Source organism: Lasioglossum baleicum, chromosome 5 (genome assembly GCF_051020765.1).
Source record: "Lasioglossum baleicum chromosome 5, iyLasBale1, whole genome shotgun sequence".
NCBI classification, from domain to species: domain Eukaryota; kingdom Metazoa; phylum Arthropoda; class Insecta; order Hymenoptera; family Halictidae; genus Lasioglossum; species Lasioglossum baleicum.
The window spans coordinates 14,869,629-14,888,855 of record NC_134933.1 but is presented as its reverse complement, the minus strand read 5'-3'; the positions used below and the strand labels follow the sequence as shown (position 1 = coordinate 14,888,855).

The following is a 19,227-nucleotide window of genomic DNA, read 5'->3' as shown; positions in this document are numbered from 1 at the left end:
ATAATACAGCAGATTTTATCATGCGTTTCTTGTCTAATGAAGGAAAATAATTCACGATTCTTATACTGTACAATACTGTACAATCTCCCTTCATATTCTTGTCTAAGAATACTGTACATTGTTTGTTTTTTCCTATTATAAATTCTTTACCTTTACTGTACACATCAGTCTTACCCGTAAAAATATTAAAGAAAATGCTAAAAGGTAAAGTAAAGATCGTTAAATTGATATCTATTCCAAATCGTCCTCTGAATCTTCTAGCGTTGATAAAGAATTAATCTGATCGATAAGTAATTCATTTGAATGCAAGAGCATTACAATTTGTTCTTGCGCAACGCATATCTTTTTACATACTTTTGCATTTTCTTGGGCAGGCTGATTAGATTTTTCAATGGTTTTCAACTTTCCTGGATCTATCACATGTAGAACATTTTCACATGGTTCTTTGTTTTCCTGTGACAAGCGATACGAGTATGCTTGCAAGACACGCTCATAATTATCTATGTCCTTGTCTAATATTTGAGTTTGTAGGAAAACGGTTTGTGCAATTTTGTACCAGTCGGCAACATATTCAGATCTGTTCGCCATCGACGGTATACAAAACGTTTCAAGAAGATTCTTTATTCTTTGTCCTGTTTCTGTTACCTGAAAAGAAATTCCAAAATGAGATGATACGTTGTATTTCATAAATTACGTTTTCTTGCCTTTGTTTCACATTCAAAATGTTTTAGTTAAAATACCTTTATCCGTTCCAATACATGGAATTGCTCATCATTGTACGTGAGGCTACGAGTAGCTCTATCCCTTAATAAATGTTGCCAGCCATCTCGTAAACGATCCACTAAAGTTGCTGCTTTCTGACTTGCTTTATTGGCCCATGGACACCATAGTCCGCGAGTGTTACTGTCCCATCCAGCCCGCAAACTGCCATCTTTTACATACCTGTATTTGGAATAATACTTTGTTTAGAAGAATGATTTATTTGAATGTAACGAATAATAAATATAATTTTTTTACCTCTGATGAAGTTGTGCTACTGCAGGAGCCAATTCGGTTAAAAGCACCTTACTCTTTAAATCTAGCTCCTTCTTCCAATTTTTTGCCTCTAAACTGTTTTGGATCCCAAACTTCTTGTAAAACTGTCGAACTAGACTCTCATATGTTTCCACTGCTATTGTCGTGTCTTCTACAGCTTTAGTCAAGTCTTTGAAATGTTGACATTTTTCTAGCAATCTTGTAATTTCTGTTAAAACAAAATCACCAAATGCCTTTATCGCATCCTGTGACAACTTGCTACACACTACCAATTTGTCGATTCTTCTTTTGCATACATATCCGATGGAACAAGCTACTTTCGCTTGACTGGCATCATTTTCTACAGATACCAAATTTGCAAAAACTGGAAATTTAGGCAACTCTGGGTCCATTGGCAGCGTGACGTTATTATTCTCTTTGGAGAACAACATCAATGGTTTATCCTCGGATGTTTCTGGATACCCTTTCCCAGGTGTGGATTCTTCAACGATGCTCGTTAAAAACGTGTCTCCATACAAAAGAATCTGAACATTTGGTGCAATGTCGGTTTGTTCTTGAATGTACATCTGTAGCGCTGTTAGCTTTTCTTCGGGATGCAAGAAAACTTTGATCAAGCTGCCTTTGTGAATGTTAAACACGTGCAAACGTTTCCTCGAGAGAGTTTCGGTAACTTCTGTAAAAAATCGATCGAAACTCCATATCTTTTGCGGATCAACCTCCAGTAATCCAGCCAATAAAGGAGTAACAATCTTCTTCAACTCAGCGCTTAATTGACAATTTTGTGGCAATTCTCTGCTCCATTCGATCGGTCCATTTTCTGATGTTTGCACACCCGATATAACACCAGTGGCTTTCTCTGTAGTAATATAAAACATTGTCTCCTTATTTCTACGTCCACCAAATGGTCTAAATGGTAAATGTCCTGTAGCTACGTGATATAATGTTACACCAATCGACCATAGATCTACTGTTGCTCCAAATGTCTTTCCTACAGTTTTGCGTAAGATAGCCCGTTCATATATATCTGGATGCAAGTATTCCTCGGTACCATACAGAGATACAAACTGCTGGTCTTCTTGCAATTCTCTGGCAGCACCAAAATCGGTGAGCTTATAAATGGTGCTGCCATCGTCAGAAATAAATTTCATTATATTACCTGTAATAAAATTCACGATAAAATTATTATATACAGTAAACAATGCTTGAAGATTATGTAGAGTGAAAGACTTCTATGTAGAGTACAGATCTTCATGCAAAATATAAATGTTCTGCATTGATTTTGGAAAGCAGGAATGAAATAAAAATTAATTTCATCCCTTATTGACTTTGTCACATTAAAAATGACATTATGATATTCTTAAATTGTTCTAATCCTTTACTGTTTTATATTTTGCCCAATCAATTTCTTCATAAATACATAAAGATCCGCAGTTTATTTATAAGTATTGTCTATTCAATGTTTGCAAATATTATAAGCTAAACTTTAAATATCTGTCCCTTCTTTCATTACTTTGTATTATGGTTTCTATACCTGGTTTTAAGTCTCTGTGTACTAAATTATTGTCACGTAAGTGTTTCATTCCAGCGGTCACATGTTCCAGAACTAACAAGAACTCAGCTTCTGCGAGTCCGAATGTATTCTCAGGGTCGTCTAGGATATTAAAGAGACTGCCTCCCGTACAAAGTTCCATGACAATCACAGTACCACGACCATCTTGCTCCTCTTCAATTGCTAATAACTGAACAATATTCTCGTGGTTGACTCTCTTGAGAACCTCGAATTCTCGCATTTGCACGTCATGGGGACGCATATGACTCAACTGATTGAACGTTTTAACCGCGACAGGTTCCCCATTGTTTTTATTGACACCTTGGAACACTGTGCCAGTCGCACCTTTCCCGAGTACACTGGTCGTGCACCAGACAAAATGCGCGGATCCACGTAGGAAAGACATTTTTTACTATCCAATAGCCCATGCAATTTTCGTATTGTTTGGTTGTTTGACAAGTAGTATAACCTCCTTCTTATCGGATAGATTTCTAAGATCTCGCATCTATGAATCTTTAATTGTACCATTCGTTTGAAAGCTAATACGTAACGTGAAAATGAATACGCTCTCGATGTTATTGACGCGTCAAAATCATTTGTCAATACACAGACAAACTTTCGAACAGTTTCGAATAAACAGTAACCAACCAACAGTAACTGTAGCAGTGTCGCCAGTTGAGGCCGAATCTGGCCTCAATTACTCTCCTCCTTTTCCCCTTCCACTATCCCATTCCTGCACCATGCGCACACTCCAACGTCCCCCACTAAGACCGTAGACCACGGTGCCCGTGTCGTAGACTGGACTGGTCATCAGAGAGGGGGTACTTGATTCCCCTCGATTGCTGGCGACCTGGCGACACTGCACCGGAGTCAACCGGAGTGCACCGCATTCTTGCCAGAGAACTTCTTGTCAGTGTCGCCAGATGAGAGCCAAACGGCTCTCACACATTCTCCTCCTTTTCTCCTTCCATTATCCCATTCCAGCGCCATGCGTACACTCCAACTCCAACGTCCCCCACTAATACCGTAGACCACGGTGCCCGTGTCGTAGACTGGAGTGACTGGACTGGTCATCAGAGAGGGGGTACTTAATTCCCCTCGATTTTCTCAGTCTGGCGACACTGCTTCTTGTCATTTCCCGGCCATACGTGCCGTCACATTATTCCTACTACGAGGGGAATCGAGAGATATTTACTGGTAGAGGGGGAAAGATTTCGAGGGAAATGTACACCATCTGGTAACACTACTCATAATCCATTTTCTTCTGTAACGTAGCGTTACCTCCAAGGTCCTTTGCTTTCTAATTATTTCGAGATTCTCTATTGTTAAGCGGGTAACAATATATTTCAAGCTAAAGGTAAAAAAACAAAATGTTGAATAGATTAGAACGATAAGAGGATCTAATGACAAGTATTTTATGGGAACCGATTGATTCCGCAGAGTTGTCAACGATAATTATTTATTTTTAACTTGAACAAAATTGCGAAGCATGTACGCACCTATTAAAAAATAATTTCACCAATGAAAAGTACCTGACTATGTAGATTCAAGCAAGTGTTCTATAAACACTTGTATATAGTGTCACTAGTGTGTACGTGCAGAGTCCGAGGACCGAAACGTAGAAGAAAAGATTGTGGTGCATGCGTTAATGCGTTGTCCACGTTCTAATCGGTATTGGTCGAACGCCGTAACCCTTCTCCTTATTCAGAGGGTGAATAAGAGGGACCGAATGAATATCGTGGTTTCAGTCTGCGTGCAGCGTACAGCTACGCGTACCGGTCACGTTCTTTTATTGCACAGGAAACTGTACTCTGCGTTTATCAAACTGGTCTGGGACCAATCGTTGAACGGTTTGTGAAACATGTTCGCGGGCACGGTCCCCCGGGAATAAACAGTGTGAACATCTCGAACCGTATACGACATATCATGGAGAAACACGTGCTTTTGGTGCTGCTTGTTTGTTCGGTGGCGTTTTTACATTCCTCGAGAGGAACGGTTAATCGGTAAGTGATAGACGATAAATAGCTGGATCGATTGAAACGCCGAACTTTATCTGCATTCTTGTTTTTTTTTCTTTCTAAGCATTTCAAAGAGACCGAAATGAAATATAACTTTTCGTTTTATAATTTTTCAAGTGCAACAATATTCTTTATTTTCACCTGTACGAGACCAGTCTGTGTTTCGGTAATTTTGAATAGAATCGATGCGAACAGTATATCGGCAAAATTGATCGGTTCTGCTTTCAGGGGATATGTGTTTACGATGCCGAAAGTGTTGTTAGCCGGCGAGACCGAGCGTGGGTGCCTTTCTCTGCACAATTTGGAGCCACCGGCTCTTGTCACCCTCGATCTGTTGTCCCCCGCGTCGTCGGTCAAAGACACGGAAGTATTGTCGACCACTTCCTCCATTTTGAAAACAGGTAGTCACACCAAGCTATTGGAACGCATTAAAAAACGATAAAAAGTCAATGTGTTTATTACTTTTAACAGGCGTCCTGACGTAAATAGTAAAAGTTTCGCGCGACAGTAGTCTCCGTTGCAGAACCACCGGTTTCCCAAGAATGTTTATTATAATAGTAGCTGTTTCTTTATCTTCGCCGTTGAATCTAAACCTCCGACCTCTTGTTGCGTATGTAATGTGTCCTTTACATCTTGTTTCACGAATATCTGTCTGATAAGAGGTTTCCAGAAATAATATGCAGACGGTATTTTATTCGCGATTCGCGTCGCTATAAATTTGTAGGTTCAACAGCTGTAGAGTACATTTATGCGAAAGTATTGAGATTATCTGTGATTGTACCAGCGAATGTAGCCCTTGATTGTTTCGAATAATAATATATATAGTTGTAATGAGAATAACAGGTTTTCGGTAAACATGGTTCGCTGATTGTAATTGTAGTATCGCGTTGTTTGCTTTGTTTTCGAAGCACTATTTTCCATAAATTGGTTTTATTTTCTTTCTGGTGTCGGTCGGTCCTTTCGTCTCGCGTCGGGCTCTTTAAACAAATCGTAAATTGAAATTGTCGTCGCTTCCTGTGGGGGAACTGAATTGGCCGACCCCTCTCTGGAGGGGAAATAAGCAATCGCTAGAATACATGGGAAACCCATTTATATTGTTATATACGGGGTGAATAACGAAGATTGGCTATTTAACTCGATCAAGGTCCGACTTCGTTGAACAAATATGTTTGATATCTCAATATCTTAGTGACAGTAATGCATGCTGTGCAAAACAATTAGAGTACAGTAGTCGCCGGTTCATAGCAGCGCATCTGGCAGACAAAACGATCTCAAGTATCGTTTGTACGAGGGCTGTTACTTGGAGAAGCTTGGACTCTTCGAAGGTTCGAAGTTTCAAAGTGTCTGAAGTGCACGAAGTTTCGAAGTCTTCGAAAGTGTCTGTAACTGCATCAAATATAACTTAGCAGCGAAATTTCAAAGTTCTAGTAATCTCTAATATAATTTACTACAGAGGTTCGAATTTCGAAGCTTCGAAAATTCGATTCTCATCACCTTCGAAGTTTCTGAAATCGAAGCTCCGAAATTTGAATCTTCAAAATCTTCGGCCTTCGAAGGAAAGTAACAGCCCTAGTTTGTATACTTGCACAATCGTTAAAAAATGTATTTCCTCGTTTTGGCGACCCTATTCTAATACCCTAATGCCTGCACGTCCTATTATCCTAGCTATTCTCCCGTAAATTGTGTAAAAACGAATCTCCATCATCACGTTCTTGATATTTAACCCTTTGCACTCCTTTGTCGAGTGTGACTCGATATCGGAGAGAGGAGAACGTAAATAAAAAATGTATTTTTAGTTAAAAACAAATATAAGTTCTACAAATATAAATTACAACAAAGTTTGAGAGCTATACTTATAATATAATTGGTAAACAAAATTGTTTAAAATAAATACGAGTCAAGGAACTGTCCTTTCAAGTAAATTTCAAATGAAACACTTAAAATAGTAGGCAGTTGTCGGCAACAAAATTAAAAAGCAGTTCGGAGGGCAAAGGGTTAATCATGTATACTGGAGATACCAGTTTTATTGGTTCTGAAACGCATTACAAAGCGAAATTGCGTCCTTCAGAATGTTTTGAAACGTATGAGTAATTGCAGGTCCAACAATCAGCTAAATCGACGCACGGTTAGATTGTCTTCTTAGTATCAATTTATCAATTAGGGACATCCTTTTGCACGAATGCTGTTATATGTTGGCGCAATCGTTGCAAAGGGAAGATCGTTGTGTCAGTATCAGATACTAATATAGTTTACACCACGTCGGTTTTCCTTCATTCAAGTTGCATAGTGCTGATCTTTCGAATGCTTTAGGTACGGAAATATGCTTGGAATTAATGGTACCATTGACGAAGTATGCGAACGGACGCCTACGATTGAGAATAGAAATCGAACATCTGGATTACACGGTCGAGGCAGAAGAAAAGTGTCACATCGAGCACGACTCTTTGCTGACTTTCGTGGAAACGGATAAGTCTGTGTACAAGCCGGGCCAAGATGTGAACATTAGGATCGTGATGCTCAAACACGATTTGAAACCTTGGAAGGAATCGGTGGGTATAAGAGATCTGTTCTCTCGAAAATTATTTTCCGAGATTTTTTAAACATAGTTTTTAAATCTCGTTACAGATTCCGAAAGTATGGATCGAGAATCCATCGGAGATAAGGGTAGCGCAATGGACGAGCGTGAATACGGAAAACGGCATGGCGCAGTTGCTCTTTCCTCTATCACCGGAACAAAGCACGGTAAAAGAATGCGTTTGTTTCTTTGAAGGGATCTAACTGAAATAATGATTCGTTCGTTGCGACAGGGGACGTGGAAAGTCAAAGTAGAAAAGAAAAAATCGCACCCGCAACTGATCCACACGGCCACGTTCGAAGTATCGAAATACGTTCTGCAGAGGTTCCAAGTAACGATCAGATCGCCAGGGTATATCTTAGCCGACGCGGATAACGTGACTTGGACTATTTGCGCCAAGTAATTATTGCGATCACGTCAGATTATTGACACTTCAGCTACCGGAATACCATTGGTAGAGTTTTTAACGACTTTACCGTAACTGTAAAAGGCACGGGGGTAGACTCGTTTCCAGGATTGCAAGGGGGCGGGATGCGCATTCCCATTTCTCGATAATGCAAAGATGGGGTCCTTCAGTAGTCAAAAACGCTAGATGAAAGATTAATCTAGGCCGCGATCGCCATCGAAAGTTCTATTTTTACGTTTACGAGGCGTAATTTGCAATAATTCGGAAGCATACAGATGCACATGTAGCTATATTTTCATAGAGCTGCGACAGCTACACACTACCGAATAATGAAAATTACGCCTCGTAAACGTAGAAATAGGTATTTAGGGCGATCATGGCCTAGATTGACCCTTTATCTAGCGCTTTTGTGACGCCAGAAGAGCTGCGGCCCATTGCCGAAAATTTCAAGACACGTTCGAGCCTCTGTATCGGCGCAAAGGGTGGCCATTTCGAAACTTCTTAAATGTATGAATACTAAAGGTCCATGTTATGGTTGTTATTATTTGGTTTTTCAAAATTCGTCGATTTGACAGAATTATAATGAGAAATGATTAACTCCGTTATTTCTTGTCACCCTGTATAATATTCAATTATATTACCCAAAATAATATTCCTTCAATTATTAATTTTTAATTTTTGAGGGACTTACGCAATTCCCGGTAGGTGAAATGTCTCCACTCGTCATTTCTCAAAACTGGAACAACCCGACTAAAGCTGAATATTATTCTACAGATATAGTTACGGTAAACCTGTTAAAGGTACTTTGCGACTGAAATCAACCCCGCAAACGCCAAGTTGGAGGAGAAAATTCAATCTGCCGGAAGTAAATTACGAGACCAAGGTAAACAATTCACTGTTCGCACTTGCGTCGAGTAATATGATTACTCGAGAAAAATTTCTTATTAATGAACAAATGTTTTTAGTTGGTCTCGCCGGATGGATGCACCGACTTCGTACTATCTGGATCAGATCTCGGTCTAGATTGCTGGAAGGTGGCTCCCGACAGTATCGTTCTTATCGCGAATTTTACAGAGGCCGGGACTGGCGTAGTAGAAACTACTATTAGTCAGACAGTGGTCGTGAATCAAGCCTTGAAACTGGAATTTGTGCCTCACACACCCAAATACTTTAAACTGGGCTTGCCTTACCACGGAAAGGTATTTTCCTTGCATGTTACGTTTAACCCTTTGCACTTTGAGGTATTTTAACTCGAAAATTAAACATTTCTTCCTAGCTAGAATAATTCCAAGAATGGAATTATTCATATATCGTATAGAAATATGATTTTAGTTTATTTTGTGGATGTGAAATTTATAGAACACCTCATACAATACTTAAACATTTTAAACAATATTTTGAATAATGGTGTAACAATTTTGGTGGTGACTCAGAGTCACCACTCGAGTGCTAAGGGTTAAATTCACACGAAATTGTGGTAACTGAAATAATGGAAATTAATACAAATTCTAAAACGGCCGAATTTTAGAATTTTATTCAGTTTACTCCACTTGTTTTTTTCTTGTTAGCTACGAGTTTTACGACAAGACAATACTCCGGCTCCAAACGAGAAGATTCAACTTTGCTTGCAAGTTTTTGGAAAAGGGGAGTCGCAACGAGACGTAGTGGAATGTCGTAATTTCAGATCATCCGTTGATGGTTTCATCGATTTTGTCGTTCCTCCGCCTCACAAGAATATTGTTGAATTGAACTTTATTGCCACCGGTGTCGACTATCCCACGAAATACTACTCGCCGGACAAACGGTGGTGGGTGAGTATAAATTAATTCTGCTGCGGTTGCCGGTTGACCTATACATATTGTATATTTGAAATAGTGTTGACGAAAAAGTAACAAGTTCGTGTTGGTAGCAATCTTCTTACATTTTTCGAAAATATGAGGTCCCGATACAGCAGATTTAAACAGCTTTGTATATTGTGTTCCTTTTGCAAATTGATACATCCAGTAAATATCTGTTAGGTGTTTATGGATCAACCTTCTGCACGCATTAACGTGGTCCCTTGGTATTCGCCATCCGACAGTTACTTGGCAGTAGCTCGAGGAAATCAGCCTATCGTGTGTGGTGAGAAGTATTCGTTCAACGTGATGTACACAATTCCGTCGAACAGTAACATTAGCGAATCGATCTCGTTTCATTATTCGATCAATTCGAAGGGAGACCTCTTGATACACGGCCACGTGAAGCACAAGCCAAGCAGGGATACCATATTAAATTATTCAGAATTCCGTAATCTACTGGGCGCCGTTAACTCCTCAACAAACAAAACGGAACAGAGCACCATTGTGCATAGGTATGCCTGTGCCGCTTCAATTATGTAACGTTATGCTTAATTGTTAAGGAAAACTATTGTACATATAGACGATTAAGCATATCAAGTGCTTCGTCATTAAAATTTTTAAAAATTCAAGAGTTGGTCATTCGCTTTGGCCTCAAACTTTGGTTCATCGAATTGATTTAATTTTCTCTTTCTGCAAATAGGTTCCCATTAAGCGTGAAAGTTACGCCGAGCATGGCTCCGGTCTCGGAATTATTGCTCTATTACGTGCGAGCCGACGGAGAAGTTGTTTCTACCACATACACGATCGAGGTTGGTCACTGTTTCGAGAACAAGGTGAAGAGTGCTTGGCATACAGGTACCGAGCTACCGGGAGCCACGACTCAGTACCACGTAGAGGCTACGCCCTGGTCGTTCTGTGGCATTTCCGCTGTCGACAAATCGACCCGCTTTATGGCTGGATCGAAAAGAAGCCTGATCGATGCCAGTCAAACGTTCGAAGAGCTGAAAAAGTTTCATTCGGTGCCGATTCATTTGCTATCCTGGTCGTCACACTGCAAACGTACGTTTCTAATTGGAAATAATTCCCGTAGAAGTACAGCCCTGAACGCAAACGTTGTGCTACAGCAAATGTTACAGCAACAATGACAACGCAACCATCGATGGAGGAAATCGATCATCTGCCCAGTCCCGCGATTAAATTGCCAGACTTGTGGTTCGAAGCGATGAGGGGGCCAACCACCACTATAAATTTCAACTATGTGGATGCCATGCAAGCTTTCTTTGTAAGCAATGTCTTCCATCCTGTATATGGAGACGTTAATCTGCTTGTGCCGAATCGCCAATTGACGAAAAGTTTATGTAAAGTTTCGTAAAGTTAGATCAATGCTCATTAAATGATTATCAACATAAACTTGAGTAAACTCGCGGGGAACCGAATAGTTAAGGGGGTAGATTCGTTTCCAGGATTGCAAGGGTGCGGGATGCGCTTTCTCATTTCTCAATAATGCAAAGATAGGCTTTTTCAGTAGTCAAAAGCGCTAGATATAAGATCAATCTAGCGTAATTTGCATTATTCGAAAGCATACAGCTGCGACAGCTAACGTAAACGTAAAAATAGGACTTCGGAGGACGATCGCGGCCTAGATTGATCTTTTATCTAGCACTTTTGACTACTGGAAAACCCCATCTTTGCATTATCGTAGAAACGAGTCTGCCCCCTTAACGTATGCAATCTTCTTTTTCCCATAGGATTTTGGAGTAGTTGTAATGAGCGATTTGGTGTTGATATCGCGTCCGTGCGGGGAGTACGGATTTACGATTGCCGACCGAATGCTTTCATTGGATTCGTCTGGCAAGTATACGATATTGTTGTTACTCCAGATTGGTGCTGCGTGCAATCTTTGGAATTAAAAAAAAATTCTTCACTCTCGGTTTTTTCAGATATCGTCAAAGCAATGCAACCTACCGCTGTCCCTTTGATCAATTACAGGACTCGCGATGCGGTAGGTGTTTCCGAAGTAGACCACTATTACTTTGACCACCTGACCGATCAGACTGCTGCACTGAGGTCGTATTTTCCCGAGACATGGTTGTGGGAACTGGTGCCCACCGGGTATGGTTTACCTTATTTCACGAGTATGCTACATTATTAAACTCGATTCAACATTATCCGATTACACTTACTTTCGTAGAAAGGAAGGCAAAGTTACGATAGAACGCACTCTCCCGCACACCATCACCGATTGGATCAGCTATACAACCTGCATCTCGCCCATACACGGTCTCGGGATAGCACCACCAACCACTATAAAGGCGTTCCAACCATTTTTCCTTGACTACACCCTGCCGTACAGCGTGAAACGCGGGGAATTGTTGCATATGAAGGTGTCGCTCTTCAATTACATGAACCATCGGATACCTGTAAGTTGGATCAAGTCGGACCAAATGAATTTCAAACCTATTAACGAAAGTAATCGCCAAACATATAAAAATATACGAAATTTCCTAGGTCAAAATTAAGTTGGAAGAAGCGACGGGTCTCGACCTACATTTATCGCATCCCACCGCTTCGTTTTGCGTGAATCCGCGAGACACTGTTGTCCACGAGTACATTCTCAGGCCTCGAGTTATCGGAGAAGTCAATATCACAGTATCCGCATCGGTAGATCCTGATTTCGTCGAACCATGCGGACCGGACACTTTGATCTTTACGCGGTAACTGTTCTCATCGCTTTAGCTACCGGAACAGGGCCGGATTAAGCCCCGTAGCAGAAGTAGTAAATGCTACGGGCCCCGCGCTTCTGGAGGCCCCGCGCCATACAAACAGAGGCCATGGGGCACAGATATTTTTACTAAAAGAGAAAAAAAAGTTTATGCACTGTGTTTATTGAAAAGGTGCGCTACATTTGCACACGAACGGCTCTGATACAAGGCCTAGGACCTCGACATAACATTTGCTACGGGTCCCGCGCTGGCTTAATCCGGCACTGTACCGGAAGCCTACTAAAGTCTAAATCTTAAAAGAAATTATAACTTGTTGGTTTACTATTATTTTACTATTATTATTATTATTATTATTATATTCGTTTTTATCTTTAAGAGACGCCATTGTGAAGCCAATTCTCGTTCTACCGGAAGGTTACCCCGTAGAGGTGACAAGGTCGACGTTCATCTGCCCAAAGGAGTTCAGTGACGATTCCACGATCGTATGGGATTTACTATTGCCGGAGGACGTTGTGCCCGACAGTGGCAGGGCGTACGTGAGCCTGATAGGGCACATTTTGGGACCTGCTCTCGAAAATTTGGACAAGCTCGTACAGCTGCCGATGGGCTGTGGCGAACAGAATATGATACTCTTCGTCCCGAATATTCATGTGGTTAAATATTTGGAAGCCGTTGGCATCGAGAACCCCGCGCTACGAGCACGAGCGATCAAGAACATGGAGAAAGGTAAAAATCTCTTAACCCTCGAATGGTCTAGTGAGATGTCTCTGGCGCTTCATGAAAAGTTTAATTGTATCACTTATTTTTTACAAACATGTTTAAAAAAAAAGAAAGACGTTGTTGATCTGAATACACAACACAAGATACCTTTATAGATATACAAAAACGACTAATTGATATCTGGAAGAGGACAATTAGCATATCCGGTCAACAATGTCTTAAGGGAGTAGACTCGTTTGCAGGATTGCAAGGGTGCGGGATGCGCTTTGTTATTTCTCGATAATGCAAAGATGGGGTTTTCAGAAGTTAAAAGCGCTAGGTAAAAGATCAATCTAGGCCGCGATCGCCCTCAAAAGTCCTATTCTTATGATTACGAAGCTTAAATAGGACTTTTGAGGGCGATCGCGGCTTAGATTGATATTTTATCTAGCGCTTTTGACTACTGAAAAACCCCATCTTTGCATTATAGAGAAATATCTACCAGAGAGTCTACCCCCTTAATTAGCTTTATAAAATAGTTGTTACTTGAAAGTATTTAACTGTATGAAAAAGGATATCAGCGAGAGATGACCTATAGACATCCTGACGGCTCTTATTCCGCGTTCGGAGCGCAATTTACGGAAGACGAAGGATCCATATGGCTAACTGCGTTCGTGTTGAAGTCGTTCACTCAAGCTCGATGTCTGATTAACATCGACGATCATGCCATGTCGTTATCTGCTCGATGGATCTTAATGAAGCAACTGGAGAACGGCTGCTTCCCCGTGGTGGGCACGGTCTTCCACAAAGCGATGAAGGTTCGACCGTCCGATAGAAACGTCAAGTTATCAACAGGAATTTGAACTAACGTGTGCTACTATCATAGGGTGGCCTCGAGGACGACAGTTCGTCGACAGCGCTGACCGCCTACATTCTAATCTCTTTTATCGAATCTGAAATATTCTCGCAAAGATCGTTCCTCCACAAAGCCGTGAATTGCCTCGAGAATGGGTTGAAGAACAACAACGAGGGTTTATATACCGTCGCTCTTTCTACGTATGCGTTCACCCTGCTAGGACATTCGAAAGCAGGCTACTGGGTGAAGACGCTCATGGATCGTGCCACGCGACACAATGTACGAACTAATACGTTCTACACACAATATTACTAGAGGTGTGCGAGAACTCGATGGTCGGGCCAGTTCGGGAAGGCGTCGCACAGTGGGACATTTGGCCCGAAAAGCGGCCTCACTCTGCGTCGGGTTGAGAACCCGTCCCGATCTCGAATGAAATTCTCGACCCGACATCCTCACCCGACATTTTCAGGTTCTCGCAAACCTCTAGTAGTTACCTTATTCTAGGAACTTCGATAATGAAGGAAAAATTACCCTTCACCCTCGGATGGCGGAAAGTGGAGTTCTTTTCGACCCACGGTTGCAAGTAGAAGGAAACTGGTATCGTCAAAAGCATCCGCCATGCGAGGGTTGAAAAGGACTCTGCTGACACGCAAAGATGTGCTAAAACATTTCATATTTTTTAGGATCTGCTTTGGTGGGAGGACAAAACGAAACCCTCTATGAGCCTTAGCATCGAGATAACAGCGTACGCCGTGCTCACGCTAGTAAAATTAGGCGGAGAAGAGAACATGGTACACGCTTTGAAAGCTGTTCGTTGGATGTCGAAGCAACGAAACGCCGAAGGTGGATTCTCGTCCACGCAGGACACTGTCCTCGCCTTGGAAGCACTAACGAAATACGCCGCGGCTATGAACAACAATAATACCGATCTTTCTGTCCTGGTGACAGCGTCGGAAGTGGACCACGTTTATAGAACGCACAACGACAATCGCATGGTCCTCACGCAAATTAAATTACCCGTTTTGCCGACTATCGTTGAAATCTTTGCGGAGGGGGAAGGCTGTGTGTTGATACAGGTAAGACCGATGCTCTTCATCGTCTCTGCCTTTAAAAAGTGCTTCTATAAGAAAAAGCAATATGTTTAAACTTTTTCTTGTTTCCATTGCCTTCTTTAGAGCAACATCAAATACAACGTGGTGCACGCCACCGGTTCCGATGCGTTCGATCTATCGGTAACTGCTCATTCTGAAGCCTCCGAGAACGAATGTTCAGTACAGGAAATTACCGTTTGCGCACGCTACAAGATAGCGGACGAGGAAAGTAACATGGCTTTAGCCGAAATTGGAATGATCAGCGGCTACGCGCCGGATCGAACGAGCCTATATTCGTTACTCGGGAAACCATCGTCGAGTAAGTCGTCAAATTTACAGACTTGATCACCCAATTACAGTCGCGGGCAATATTAAGTGAAAATTTCATCGAAATCGGTTAATCTTGCAATGGGAATTGAAAATCTGCGACTTTCAACCTTAAGCTCTCATCTTTAAACGTATGTAGCTCGTTTAAAACTTTTAGTACGCATATAAGTTTCCGAAATCTACAAAATACATTTTTAAATTATTGTTACTGGCTCAGGTAAAAAAGTTGAAATACCTACATTATTTCTAAAATTTTGTATGATTCCTACCAGTTTCAAGCTAAACAAATTTTTGTTTACCCGTTCTCTAGCAAATTAGTCGGTCTAACATCTTTGAAAAATTCAAGTCCTTTGGACCAATTTTAGGAAAGTTCTGCGATTTTTAAGAGTGGCCACTTAATATTGTCCTTGACTGTATTTCCTGGAAGTTCTGGCGATTGAAATCTGTATTAAAATGTTGATCGCAGAAGTGAAGCGTTTCGAAGTGGAGCACGACGTCGTTTCCATCTACTTCGACAAGCTTACCGGACAGAAAACTTGCATCTCGTTCACGGTAATGAGGGAGACCGTGGTCGATCGTCTGGAGCCAGCGAACGTGAAACTTTACGATTACTATCAACCAGAACTGACAATATCCAGTGTAAGTACGAGTGGGAAGTGTATCGTATGGGATATTGTTCCATAAAATTCACCCAAATAATATTTTCAGAGCTACAATTTCGCCCCCACTTGTAGCAGCGCGGATCCTGTCGAAGAACAGTCAACGCCGAGCGTGATACCGGAAGTGAAATTGCTGGTAAAGAATTTGGCGGTTGACATGTTGCTTCTAACAGAAGACAATTTCAAAGACAAACCGGTGGAAAAGTCGGCGAAGAATTTGCCAACGGAAGATACAAACAGTAGGGATAAGGTGATCAATAGAATCAGTGAGGCCGATAGAAAAGCCTCAAAAGGACCAAATTTGGTGAACATTCTTCACGACGATGTAGCAAACAGAGAGGGGAAGCTCAGGGATGATAACGAAGAGGAATCGATCGCTGATGTGCGACCCATAATTGATAACGTGCCATTCGTAGAAAAGTCAGATCCGAAGATCGGAGAGGACACTGTAGACACTATAACACACGTACGGATAGCCAGTGATAACGCCATTCTAAACCACTCAAACAGTGAGTAAGAAAAAATGAATATTAACACTGTTTTACATCTAAATGTTCTGTTAGTTCCGCAGGTAGAATCTGGTAGCGGTTTAACCCCAGACGAGCCAGATAGAAGTCGTAATTTTAATTTTGACAACGTAGATCCTAACGTAGGAACTTTGAGCAACATAGAAAATCCATCCACGATTCCCGTGAAAGAAATCGAGGACTCGACGATACCAGGAAATCCGTCTTTCGTTGTTGTCAGCCACGAACTGGAAACTCCAGAGGGAATGGAAGGACTAGTTCCAGTTTACATGAGACCAGATGCAGTCGATTATAAACCGGAAACTACCAGTAGTACGAATGGTTTGTCCCATTTTTCGCTAATGTCTCCGGTGGAGAACGATGATATTTCACAGGTACATGAACAAGCTATTAAGAGGGTAGACTCGTTTCTAGGATTTCAACTTCGGTAGGCAAAAACGCTAGATAAAAGATCAAACTAGGCTGCAATCGCCCTCGCCCCCGTAATTTGCATTATTCGACAGCATGTATAGCTGTCGCAGCTTTACGAAAATAGATACATGCGCAACTATGTATGCTTCCGACTAATGCAAATTGCATCTAGCGCTTTTGACTACTGAAAAACCCCACCCTTGCATTATTGAGAAATGAGAAGACGCATCCCACACCCTTGCAATCCTGGAAACAAGATTCTACCCCCTTAAAAGACTTTTCAACCTTTTTGCAACTTTGACCGTTCAACATTGTTTCCTTCCTAGGAGGAACTCGAACACCAGACAATATATACAACTAACAGCGACGTGAATATGACATGTAAGGGAATATGTTTTACAGTGATTATTATAACGCAGATCTTTATGCAACTTCCAGGATGATGAAAAAATAATTTTGTCAACTGGACAATTCCTCATAGCAAAGTCAATTACAAATGCATAAAGATCTACATCCCAGTAATTTATTATTGTCCAGATACATCTGTTGATGTCTCCTGCATTACATTTTAATCTAGCGTTGACCAGAGCGAGTCAGTCTTGTCCAACATGCATCGACAAGTTACCGTCGAACATTAGCGATGTTTATTGCTCAGCGAACGCCGCGGTTAAAGTAGCGATCAGGCGATTGCGCAAAGCCCGACTGTTGCTGGATCTAAATGCATCCCGAGAAGTACAACGTCTTCGTGCCACCGTCAAGTTTGCTTTAGATCCGAGTTGCTCTTGTTCTCCGATAGATTCCCGTACGTAGTTCAGTCTTCTATCTCTTACTCTAACGTCTTCTCTTCTCGGAGGCAAATAATTAAGAGAAGACACTATTTATAGCTAGATATACGTATAATCAACACGCTACAATTACAGTAAAGTCGCGATCTAGCTCTCATCGCCTGCTCCGAGCAGGGGCAGAGGTCGTGTAGGGAAACTATTTTTTTACGACTGCGTCGACCGCGCCGAAAGTACATAGGATGCTGAACGGTAGCATGTAAACGCGGACTGCGCGACGACCAAGGCAGCTCGAGCTTCTCGGCCCCTTACGGGGATGCCCCCCAGTGGAGAGGGTAGGCGAAGGGACACTGATCGTGGAGATCCACGGGGAGCTAGAGTGCGACTTTACTGTATTATATTGGGTTGGCAAGAAGGTAATTTCGGTAGTGAAATAGAGAGTCCAATTTTTTTATTCAAGCAATGAATTTTAATGAATGAAACATTTTCTTATTTACAACAAAAAGGAAAATATATTTTATTCATTAGAATTCATTGCTTGAATAAAAAAATTGGGCTCTATTTCACCTTAAAATACCGAAATTACCTTCTTGCCAACCCAATATATAATATAATATTCTTTCTAAATAAAATATTCTCTTGCAGCTGGAACTTTTGCATTGATCTTAAACAAGAAGAACAATTTTCTTCAATTCGGAGATCACAAACAGACACTCAACAATGCGTTTAACATATACGGATTGCCAATAGTGACCGGTGTGCCCCCCGAAATTACAGAAGCGCGAAGATCATCGTGTTCAAATCGCGAGGAGAATCGGCCAGCCGGTGATTGAACGAGACGCATACCTTTTATTTAAGCATTTTCATAAGCTGTTTTATAACAATCAGAATAAGGGAGAAATTTGTTTTACCAAATAGAAGATTTCTTTTTGGTAAATATATAAATATATAAACATCCGCAGTCCATACATAACACTGAACACTAAATCTAGATCGTAGACCTCACTCATTTGTAAATCTCGATCATGAAGATACGCTATTCGCAAGCATCGCGCAGATTATTACATACATGATATCTTTGTGTACCCTTTTTTTTATCCGCAGACATGTAAATTATATACAATAATATTAATGATAGGATAAGGTATCACGTATAGAAGTATAAAAAAAACTAGTTATCATCCTCGTCGCAAATGAATTGTTACAGCGAGGATGAATCATTTTATTTTTTATCAAGTCAATAAAAATAGTTAATGAATTTCGATGTAATCAATTAGCCCGCTTTTTTCACGCGTGTGTGTACAAGGGAGAGAGAGAGAAAGAGAGTGAGAGGAGACAAGAAAGAAAGAAAGAAGTGAGGGAGAGAATGAATACTCAAGAAAGCGAATATAACACCGTTTTGTTGCACTTTTTATTTATTATCTTTGTATCTGACCGCTACTGAAATAATTATTACAAATTAACAATCACCCTTCGAACTGTACTACATTAAATATTATTTTATTACAATGAATTTACGGTTATTTATTTAATTATTACGGCTTTCAATTTTTCTTTTCTTTATCTATTGTTTACGCTAGGTGTTTGTCATTTAATGCTGATCCGAATTCATTGTATATTCTGTAGCTACGCAGCAATATTGATAACGATCGAGAATAACATTTTTTTTCATTAATCTTTGCTATCTATCATGAACATTTATGTGTAAGTATGTGTGTTCGTGAGTGTGCG

The 19,227-nt window shown here is 40.9% G+C and overlaps 2 protein-coding genes across 6 annotated transcripts; one reads left to right on the top strand and one right to left on the bottom strand.

Annotated features, from left to right (window-relative positions):
• Nucleotides 1–231: 231 nt before the first annotated feature.
• Ikkepsilon (I-kappaB kinase epsilon) lies at nucleotides 232–4,228 on the bottom strand. The gene is made up of 5 exons (XM_076423825.1): nucleotides 4,084–4,228; nucleotides 2,567–3,935; nucleotides 1,018–2,191; nucleotides 741–942; nucleotides 232–645 (listed from the first exon to the last, which is right to left on the bottom strand). The coding sequence occupies exons 2-5, from the start codon at nucleotides 2,988–2,990 to the stop codon at nucleotides 232–234; spliced, it is 2,214 nt and encodes a 737-aa protein (XP_076279940.1). The 5' UTR covers nucleotides 2,991–3,935; nucleotides 4,084–4,228.
• Nucleotides 4,229–4,338: 110 nt separating this feature from the next.
• LOC143208892 (alpha-2-macroglobulin-like protein 1) lies at nucleotides 4,339–18,754 on the top strand. 5 transcript variants are annotated; one of them, XM_076423812.1, is made up of 26 exons: nucleotides 4,341–4,587; nucleotides 4,831–5,003; nucleotides 6,913–7,151; nucleotides 7,228–7,344; nucleotides 7,410–7,576; nucleotides 8,358–8,466; nucleotides 8,549–8,782; nucleotides 9,152–9,394; nucleotides 9,602–9,933; nucleotides 10,122–10,440; nucleotides 10,512–10,703; nucleotides 11,170–11,272; nucleotides 11,362–11,533; nucleotides 11,613–11,841; nucleotides 11,930–12,135; nucleotides 12,521–12,870; nucleotides 13,417–13,661; nucleotides 13,730–13,978; nucleotides 14,383–14,775; nucleotides 14,875–15,109; nucleotides 15,584–15,756; nucleotides 15,826–16,285; nucleotides 16,340–16,677; nucleotides 17,041–17,095; nucleotides 17,292–17,516; nucleotides 18,142–18,754. In XM_076423812.1, the coding sequence occupies exons 1-26, from the start codon at nucleotides 4,511–4,513 to the stop codon at nucleotides 18,327–18,329; spliced, it is 5,823 nt and encodes a 1,940-aa protein (XP_076279927.1). In that variant the 5' UTR covers nucleotides 4,341–4,510; the 3' UTR covers nucleotides 18,330–18,754. The 5 variants fall into 5 exon arrangements, with proteins under 5 accessions (XP_076279930.1, XP_076279927.1, XP_076279928.1 ...); XM_076423813.1 differs by having other exon boundaries at nucleotides 10,122–10,480; nucleotides 10,558–10,703; XM_076423811.1 differs by having other exon boundaries at nucleotides 10,122–10,480; nucleotides 10,546–10,703.
• Nucleotides 18,755–19,227: the final 473 nt, after the last annotated feature.

Excerpts from the sequence above, each read along its gene's own strand:
- Ikkepsilon (XM_076423825.1), bottom strand. The coding sequence starts at position 2,990 with ATGTCTTTCCTACGTGGATCCGCGCATTTTGTCTGGTGCACGACCAGT. Across the intron at positions 2,192-2,566 it reads ACACAGAGACTTAAAACCAG|GTAATATAATGAAATTTATT; the intron begins GTATAGAAACCA and ends ATTTTATTACAG. Across the intron at positions 943-1,017 it reads GTAGCACAACTTCATCAGAG|GTATGTAAAAGATGGCAGTT; the intron begins GTAAAAAAATTA and ends TTCCAAATACAG.
- LOC143208892 (XM_076423811.1), top strand. The coding sequence starts at position 4,511 with ATGGAGAAACACGTGCTTTTGGTGCTGCTTGTTTGTTCGGTGGCGTTT. Across the intron at positions 13,662-13,729 it reads TCTTCCACAAAGCGATGAAG|GGTGGCCTCGAGGACGACAG; the intron begins GTTCGACCGTCC and ends CTACTATCATAG. Across the intron at positions 16,678-17,040 it reads AGAACGATGATATTTCACAG|GAGGAACTCGAACACCAGAC; the intron begins GTACATGAACAA and ends TTTCCTTCCTAG.